General features: G+C 35.1%; 1 protein-coding gene across 1 annotated transcript; it reads left to right on the top strand.

The window, feature by feature from the left end:
• Nucleotides 1–2,033: 2,033 nt before the first annotated feature.
• Nucleotides 2,034–2,471, top strand: LOC131168884 (wall-associated receptor kinase-like 4; the record flags this gene model as incomplete). The annotated part of the gene is made up of 1 exon (XM_058142296.1): nt 2,034–2,471. A coding segment is annotated over exon 1 (438 nt), but the record flags the coding sequence as incomplete, so codon positions are not given.
• Between the last annotated feature and the right edge of the window lie 7,603 nt (nt 2,472–10,074).

The raw sequence follows: 10,074 nt of genomic DNA, 5'->3' as shown, positions 1-10,074 counted from the left end.
ATTATTTAAATATTATATATTGACCCCAAAAAAAATTCTAAATCCACCACTGTACATACTGTTTATTAATAAATACTTTTTATTCATTAATATATAAAGTTCATTTTGATTAATGGTAAACTGCTCATATTAATTACGATTAAGAAATTCTAGGGAAACAAAAATCTTCTATATTATTCAATATTTAAGCATAACCATTTAAAAAAATTATAATATTTTTTTTGTATAAAAACAACATGAACATAGTTTATATTGGCAAATAGTAATTCCAATAGACTTTTAGTAATTCATTTTTTTGCTAATAATATAAGTTTTATAAGAATGGTTTAAATATAAAAATTTGTCAAATATAATTATTTTTTCATTCGAAACATATGAAAACTAAATTTAATTGAAGAACTATGTAGACGGATTCATATTATTTACTTTTTTTATAAATATAAAAAATTAACATAAATATCACTATTTTATTAAATTTTACTTGGAGATTAAATTTAAAATTTTATAGTCTTACAAATGACTTTGACAATTAACTATTAAATTAAATTCAATTATTAAATACTGATACTTAATGTTCAATAAATGATAGTACATTGACTTAATTTGTTGACCCAAATCTATCAACATGAGTGGGTTCCGCAGCGAATATATAATCAATTCAAGACATTTCCAGGAAATTTATGTTTGGCCGACCAAGTCCTATCCTTTCAACATAATTAGAGCAGAAGGTACAAAGAAAAACCTTTAATAGAGATTTCTTTAAAACCAGATCTCGAATATTCACGAGAGAAAGACCAAAAGAGAGCAATAACGAGTGTGAATTTATTTATTTTTATATCTTGTGAATCTCATTTAATTAATTATATTGGCTCAAATCTAGGTAGTACTAAGAAAATCTTGTTTAACTTAGTTTTCATCTAATTCTTTACCAAGGGAGAATTAAATAATTTTTTTTTCAAAAATGTAAATTTAATTCTTTTAAAGTGTTTTCATTGAAAAATTTATCAAATTAGCTTTCCAAAAGTTTAAACGGATTGAAAATCCGAGTTTGGATAAAAAAGTTATGAGTTTTTAATCTTTAAATTTTTTAGTGCTTCTATTCGTAACTTTTCACTTTTGAGAAATGAAAATTTATTTTTTAAAGTGTTTTCATTAAAAAATTTATCAAATTAGCTTTTCTTCCTTTAGTTCTACCAGGTTGAGGTTGATGATAGTAGTGAATGCCGAGGCTGAGGAAGGCTGGCAATGATTGATCTTAATTTTCATGCTAAGGAAGTGTAGAGAAATTTTGACATTTTGGCATAGAATGGCGCGTGTAACTCATTCTTTAATTAGGTTATACAAATTTGAGATTAAGGGTGATGGATTTAAGGAGTTTAGGTGTTTAATATATCACAAAATTTGTTCAGGTGTGTAAAAGGCAAAATTTAAACTATTCAAGTGTCTAAAAATATATTTAACCTTTTAGATTACAAACCAACCTTGAAAAATATTCTCCGCATGGATGCTTGGAAGTCTTGTATTTTGTCTCTTTCAGCAAATGCACATCAATTTCCACAAATTTTATTTTATTATTTAGAGACGACCGAGTCCTTTCACTTCTTTTTGTAAACAAACAAAGATTTTATTAAGGAAAAGAAAAGAGATAAGAGGAGAATTGAAACAGACATGCACTAACAGAGAAAAATAGGAGGCTAACCCCACACAGGCAAAACAACAAACACATGGCCCCAAAAGCTAAGCTATAGAACTCCTTTATTTCCGACTTAATTGAGAAGGTGCGAAGAAACATCTCTATTCTCCAGTCTCCAATTTCTATAAAGGCAGATATTGTTTAGCTTCTTGAACTCAAAAAGGCTCTCAAGACAAAGACCAAAAAAAGGGAAGCAAAAATGAGTGTGAAATTAGTGTCTCAAGTCAGTTTCAGTTTGGCACTATTGTTAACTATTCAGTTGGCAATAGCAAAGGGACCTATTGCAAAGCCTAGCTGTACAGACCATTGCGGAAATATAGATATTCCATACCCATTCGGAATGGGTGAGAAGGATTGTTATTTCAATGAATGGTTTGAGATTGACTGCAAAGAAAATAGATCTTTTATTAGTAAAATCAAAATGGAGCTCCTCAATATTTCTACCGCAGGCTGGGCTAACGTCAAAAGTCCAATAATATCCTCCGATTGTTCCGACAGGGTGTCCGATTTGCCTTTCAATTTGGCGGGAAGTCCTTTCTTCATTTCCGACTACAACGTATTCACTGCAGTAGGTTGCAACACCCATGCTTTAATGATCGATCAATCTCTCCAACGCCTTGGGTGTGATTCAAAATGCCTTAGCCATAAGAAGGATGTTGATTGGAGACAAATGCTTCCTAATTTCATAGAAGAGGATTCCAGTAGTAATTATTTGATAGCGGACGATTATTGTAACGGCACCGATTGCTGTCAGGTTACAATACCTTCATCCCTTCAGGTTACACCTTTTTTTTTTTTTTTGGCTACAGTGCTACTAATTAACTCATGACATCTATTCGCTATCTATTTACATAATGCAAGCTATAACACCCGCGAAACACGGCGGTTATAATCTTTTATTATCAAAGTTTTTACAATATTATCAATAAATAAAATTCTCTTTTATGTATATATTATAAACTAAATTATCATTTATGAATTATTATAAATGTTAATCAATTATTTTTCATTTCTCACACATATAAATACATTCATATATAGTTTGGTAAAAAAAAAAATTTAATACTACTATTTTATAAATTCGTATTGTTAAAGTATTTATTAAGAGGGGATTGTGGAGTCCCGCATGGAGTATTAATAAAAGGCAATTTCATTTTTCTGTTTACATAATATATTTATGTGTAATAGAAAAGGTCTACTGATATTTTGTTAGAAATTTTATTCTTAAGTTGTTAAGAATATGAGTGACAGTATTTCTAGCATAAAGTATCATAAATTGGTTCACAATCGAGGATACTTCACAAAGGACATGACTTATCTAGAAAGATTGTAATAATGTTTGTTCCCAAGGTATTTATATGAGATATAAATAAGATGGAGTCATGAGTCTCATGCCATATAACAAACATGATAGGCACTTATACATGATAAGTAGGCCGAACCAGTGATGCTTATGACAAGCACATGGAGTTTACTCTTGTCAATGCATTGTCATATATCATATCAGTGTATATAATCTTTAGACCTGAGATAACATAGTTATCTTGTATATAGATGGTTTGAGTTTGATACTGCTTTCATACTTGTACTGTGTATGGGTATATGGGCATGTGTTGGCTCCTACTAGTTATATATGGAGATAGGTGTTGATCAAGATGGAATCTGTTACCCTAAGTTGAAGGAACGGAAGCGTGAAAAACACAAGTTTATATCATTGAATTCAAAAATTTTCACCTAGGGTCACATGCATCATGCAAGATTTATTTTTATCTATTTGATTTCAATGATAAACAACATATTAAAACTCTTTTAATATGTTTTTGGATCTTTATTTGCTATTTAAGATTTTAAAATTAATCAGATTAATTTTAGAACCCTAGATTAAATCAAGAATGATTACACTAACCTCTTGATGCACTGCAGCGTGTCTGCGCTTTGAGATTCGTCTTCAGACACGGATGTTGTCCCTCTAGCTTGTCCACACCAAGAACACCTATGGCAGCCCTTGAACAGCTTCTAAAGCTTTTTCTATTAATTAGAAATTTAAGTTCTGCCTGTTCAGAGATTAGAGATGTAAACAGGACACTAGAAACAATTTCTAGTGTTCTTAATTCAAGAGATTGATGGCTAATCTCTTTGAATTGATGAGAGATGAAGAAGAATAGATGAAGAGCCTCAAAATGGCGTGACAAAGGAGAGGAGTGGTTGCTGGTTGTTTTTCTTTTCATAACAACACTTAAATAGCTAGGTTAACACATTAAATCCTTGCCACATGTCACCCTTTGATTAGCTCTAGGTTTAAGTGACCCAATCACATTGTGCCAAGTGTCAAACCTATATTTAATCTTGATTTTAATCATCTTACATGATTAAAAAAAATTTGGCAAGCTTATGTGTAATCCCATGTGTCACCATCTCATGGTGCCACGTGTCACACTGTGAAATGACCAAAATGCCCCTGTGTCTTAATTTTGAGTTCTTAACCCAAAATAATTATGTTTTTTTCTTCTTCTAATTTATATCAAATATAAATTAATTAATTAATCTCTATTAATTAATTTCTCATTAATTAAATTCATATTTAAACACTTTAAATATAAATTTAACTTATACTATACATCCAATAATCTAGATTTGGTTTCAAGTCATGCTAGGGACTTTGCAATTTAATTGCAAACCAAACCTATTTAATTAATCAATTAAACTCTTTAATTAATTAAATCATATTTAAATAGGTGATAACTTGTGTATGTGTGTGACTTACTAGACTCATCACTAATTGGCAATGAGACATGATATCAACTCTTAATATCATCAGAACTCATTCTTACCATAAATGATTTCTCTAAATCATTTTATGAACCTCATAGACCATGGTTAACACCTAGCATAGCATGCCATGGCCACCCAATTAGTAATAAGGTTTACCTTAAATGAACCTATAATCATATGTTACCATGCACTAGAATCTCTCTGTTACAAAATCCCAACTCAAGCTGGAGTCATGGTTTATGTCAAACTCCATTTGCTATGAATATTATGTTCTCTTTTAATTCCAGTTCTTGATTAAAAGATTTTTCTCATCAGAAACTCTTTTCTGAATAAATCTATCTGTCCTGGCCAGGAACTTGAAACATCAAGAACAATTAAATGAACATAGGATTTTATCTCTATTTACTTAGAGGAACATATTCCATCTTGATCAACACCTACCTCCATATATAACTAGTAGGAGCCAACAGATGCCCATATACCCATACACAATACAAGTATGAAAGCAGTATCAAACTCAAACTACCTATATACAAGATAACTGTGCTATCTCATGTCTAAATATTATATGCACTGATATGATTTATGACAAAACATTGACAAGAGTAAACTCCATGTTCTTGTCATAAGTGTCACTGGTTCGGCCTACTTATCATTTATAAGTGCCTATCATATTTGTTATATGGCATGAGACTCACCATTCCATCTTATTTATATCTCATATAAATAACTTGGGAACAAACATGAATTGTAACACCCTCCCGGTAGCAACTCCGTACATTCTACTATTCCGGTGACCGGTGTCGGTCCGGACAGCTAGAACGGCCGGAAAAATATTTAAACCAAAGTCAGGAACCATAATTAACTCAAATACTAATAAGAAAAATTTAGTAAAAATTTTAGAAATAAAATACAACCAAGTTAAACGAGCCGGTGCCCTAGCGAGGGGTAACTCAGAGGGAAGTTGCGGTTCTCGCAACGAGGAGCCCTAGACCCGGGGAAAAAATTTTAAAATAAATTTTTTGGACTCCAGAGAAGGGTTATTGAGGTTACCATCGCATTATAATGACAAGAAAATACCTAGAAAATTTTTCAATTCCAGACATAATTTTTACCCGTTAAGCCAAACAGAGGGCATTTTGGTCATTTCGCCTTCAGAGGTGATTTTTGGCCGACTTGTCCAGTTGAGTAAATAATTAATATGACAAAAAATATGAAGAAACATTATAAAAAATTAAATTGAAAATGAGTAGTGAAGAAAAGAAAAGAAAATGAGGAAAAAGGCTTAATTATGACATCATGATAATGTCATTATAAGTTACAACCAATTGCATTCTAACAACCAAGTAACTAACTAATAAAAAGAGGTAAATATGACCAAAGAAATAAAGAAAAATGCAGCAGCCATCCCTCTTTCCTCATGCAGCCGAAACCCAAGCCATACCTAAACCTCCATTAACATCCTCAATCAAGCTTAAAAACCTCTCAAACCTCACCCCAAAACCCTAAGTCATCTTCACTAAAATTAATCTACACACCCTAAGGAAGCTTTAGGCAGCCACAAAGAGGAGAAATTCTAAGGAAAATACAAGTCCAAGAAGTGCCACTTAAAGGTTAGTGCATATATACACCTAAAGCTCTTTATTTCTATGTTAAGGGACTTGAAATAAGTAGGAAATTATAACTAAAATGAATAAAAATGATGTGTATGAATGCCATGAATTTCGGCAGCCCTATTGAAGGAATAGAAATGGAGTGTTTTGATGGACTTGAGGTGGATTAGAGGTTATGTTTAAACCATCTATGCATGTGGTTAGTGAATGGGTTAGTAATTAAGGTGTGTGGTGAAAACCTATAATGGGAACTAGGGTTTTAAGGGTGAAAATTGGACTTGGCATTTGAATTGATTAATGGACATTCTAGTGGTCAATTAGTGACCATTTAAGGCAAGTTAATCATAATTTGAAGTGAGTTAATGCATGGCAAAGTGAATGTGTAGGCTGCCTAAAGACAAGAAAGATGGTGATCGAGATTTCAGTCCACTTGCACCGCCATAACTTTGGCTGTGTAGGTCCAATTGGTGTTTGGACAATTGGAAATGAAACTAGGCTTATAATGACACATTTTACTGAAGAAACCATGCCCAAAAGACCAAAGCAAGAGGACCAAAAGTTGGCCCTAATCCGGATACCCCGCAACAAAGATTTCAGAAATGACCAAATGAACAGTAACTGTTCATTTGGCCATAACTCACTGGAGAAATGGTCAATTGACCTGAAATTTTTACAGCAACAAGTTAAGACATAGAAAAACAACTTTCATGAAGGAACCTATCCAAAATTATGGCCAGAACCCATCCAACCAAGTGATTCTAGTTACTGTTCATGTTACTGTAGATATGGTAATTTCTGCAGAATGGAAATCCGGCCAGCTGTGGTTTTTGGACCATATCTGGAGCTACAAAACTCCAAATGGAGTGATTCAAAAAAAAAATTCAACTAGACAAAATAAGGAACAACTTTCATGTTTTCCATTTCTTCAAATTCCCACTGCAATAAAGGTCCAATGGAACAAGAAAGTTGAGTTACAAAAACTGAAAATTCTGCTTCCCTTGGTTTAAACGTTGAAATGGTATAAATGCTTAATGCCAACAAGTTTTGAATGCCAAATGTGGTATATTGGGAGTGCCAAAGTCAATGTACATATTTTCTATCCAAAAGTCAACATTTTTGTTGACCAATGAGGTAAATAGTGACACCAAAAACTTGAAATTCACAAATTGAAGAATTTAAAAGTTTCAAATGCCCTAGTATACCTAACAAGATTGGTTTGGATAGTTTGGCATGCCAATAGGGTTCGATTAGCGATCGCACATGGCAATATGCCATTATGTGATTTTATGGTTTTTAGCCATTCTAACCTTGTATTGAGATTTGGCCTTGTGCTCGATATATTTACTGACTTGTTAGTCGTTGCACACCAGAGATGCATATGTGACCGATGGTGTGACGGCCCGAGGTACTTGATACCCAAGGCAGTTTACTGCTTATCCAGTCATCTAGTGTAGGTTACTTGGGCAACCAAATGAATGAAAGTGGACAAAGTTAATGTTATACAAATTCAAAACAAATGAAATATATACATTCACTATATATTTATTTTCTTGCTATTTATTTTATTTTATTATTATTGCACCACTAAGCATTATTGCTTAGCGCGTTGCTTTTGCCACGCGTAGGTTCTGGAGATACAGATCGTGAGCCCAGTAGACCGCAGATTGGGTGAGTCCATCCCGCAGCTTCGCATGTGTCCGTGTCACCTCAATCAGTTGCATTGGTAGGACACTAGGTGTCATTTTGGCATTCGTAATAAATTTTGATTTTCTCATATGTAATTAAACTTGTGTAATGTATATTGATGTTCATGTAAATTATGAAAATTGTATTTGTGAATGGAAAAGTAAATATCTAATTGTGATTTATACTTGATTATCACATGTGATGGATGATTGAAAAATGTTGTTGAGATCTTGGTATTGAGACTTTGTTGATGAATTGAAGTTGGGATTGTTTGGAAAATTATTTGGAAGTGTTTTAACAGGTTCTGAAGAACTGTTTTCTCCATTTTTAGCCGGTACTCCGCCGGATTTTCTATAAAATTTTCGGAACTTAAAATAAATAATACTTTTGATAAATGGCTTAAATGAATTATATTTCACAAATTGTATTCAAAAGCATGATATAAATTAATTAAGGTATATTAGAGTGTGCCGGTACACCGTGTGGCATTACTTACTAAGCTATAACTTGGGACTTCTTTCTCTCCAAATTCAAGAAGAAATATGTGGGTACTGTATATCTGGAAGAGAGAAGAAGAGAGTTTATTAATCTGAGGCAGAGACAGCTGTCAGTGGCCGAATATGAGAAGGAATTCGTAAGATTGAGCCGCTATGGAAGGGAGATAGTCCCTAATGAAGTTGAAAGGTGCAAGAGATTTGAAGAGGGACTAAATGACAACATAAAGATTATGATCACTGCCTTGGGAATCACTGACTTCACCAAGTTAGTGGAAGCGGCAATAAAGGTTGAAAAAGTAAGAATCAGTGAGCAGACTAGAAGAGAGAGACAGCAGAAGAGGGGCCCAGGTCAGTCTAGTTCAGCTCCTGCATTTGGGAAGAAGTTCAAAGGTCCATCTCGCACGCAGTTCTGGTCACCCACAAGGTCGTGGTCACCTCGGGGCCCAGTGCCACGCTCACCCCTAGGAGAGGTCACCCACACCATCGGGGGCGCCTCCAGTGGATGGGGTTCGAGGGACCACCCAAAGAACTCGCATGTCCACACCATCGAAATGGCATAAGGGGAGTGTTGGAGAGTGATCGTGCTCGCTAAGGTGTGGGTCAACAGAGCATCGCTTGAGAAACCGCCCACGTAGAACCACTACAATTGCTCCAACACAAGGCATGCACTGCCTCCCGCACTACAGAGGTAGAAAATCTGTAACTGAGGCTATTGGACCATTACAGAGGCCTGCATCTGAGCCAGCAGAGAGGCCTGACAGTAGACCACCAGCAAGAGCTTATGCTATTAGAGCTCAAGAGGAACAAGATGCCCCGAACGTCATAAGGGGTACGTTCTTCCTCTACACTACACCTGTGCATGCATTGGTAGATCCAGGATCTACCCATTCCTACATTTGCATCAACCTACCCGTAGAAAGGGGGATACTGGTAGGGGAGAGTGACCAAGACATTCTGGTCACTAATCCATTGGGTCATAGTGTAGTGGTGAACAAAGTGTACAAGGGTTGCCCGTTAAGGATTCAGGGGTATGAATTCTTGGCAGACCTGATTGAGTTGCCCTTCCACGAGTTTGACATGATTTTGGGAATGGATTGGTTGTCACGTCATCAGGCAATGGTTGATTGCAAATTGAAGAGAATTTCTTTGAAAACTTCTGAGGGTAATGAGATTACTGTTGTGGGTGAAAGGACAGATTTCTTGTCCAATGTCATCTCAGCCACAGTTGCAAGAAGAATGATGAGAAAAGGCTGTGAAGCCTACCTAGCACATGTGGTGGATACTAGGCAGGCTAAGCCAAACTTGAGTGATATACCCACAATAAGAGACTTCCTGCAGGTATTTCTGAAGAGTTGCCCGGTTTGCCACCGTAAAGGAAAGTTGAATTTGCTATTGAGACACCGCGGTACAAAGACCCATTTCCATTGCTCCTTATAGGATGGCACCCATCGAATTGAGGGAGTTGAAAACTCGATTGCAAGAGTTGCTTGATAAGGTTCATACGCCAAAGGTGTCACCCCGGGAGCTCCAAAGGTTGCTTGTGAAAAAGAAGGATGGGACTTTGAGGCTTTGCATTGATTACCGGCGGTTGAATAAAGTGACTGTGAAGAACAAATATCCGTTGCCTAGAATTGATGATTTGTTTGATCAGTTGAAGGGAGCAAGAGTATTTTCTAAGATTGATCTCAGATCAGGGTATCATCAGTTGAGGGTGAAGGATGCAGATGAGGCAAAGACTGCATTCAGGACCCGATATGGGCATTATGAGTTTCTAGTGATGCCCTTTGGCCTAACAAATGCACCAGCGGCATTC

Source organism: Hevea brasiliensis, unplaced genomic scaffold, assembly GCF_030052815.1.
Source record: "Hevea brasiliensis isolate MT/VB/25A 57/8 unplaced genomic scaffold, ASM3005281v1 Scaf404, whole genome shotgun sequence".
NCBI lineage: Eukaryota > Viridiplantae > Streptophyta > Magnoliopsida > Malpighiales > Euphorbiaceae > Hevea > Hevea brasiliensis.
Note: the sequence above shows the minus strand (reverse complement) of the source record. Positions and strands in the feature narration are given on the sequence as shown.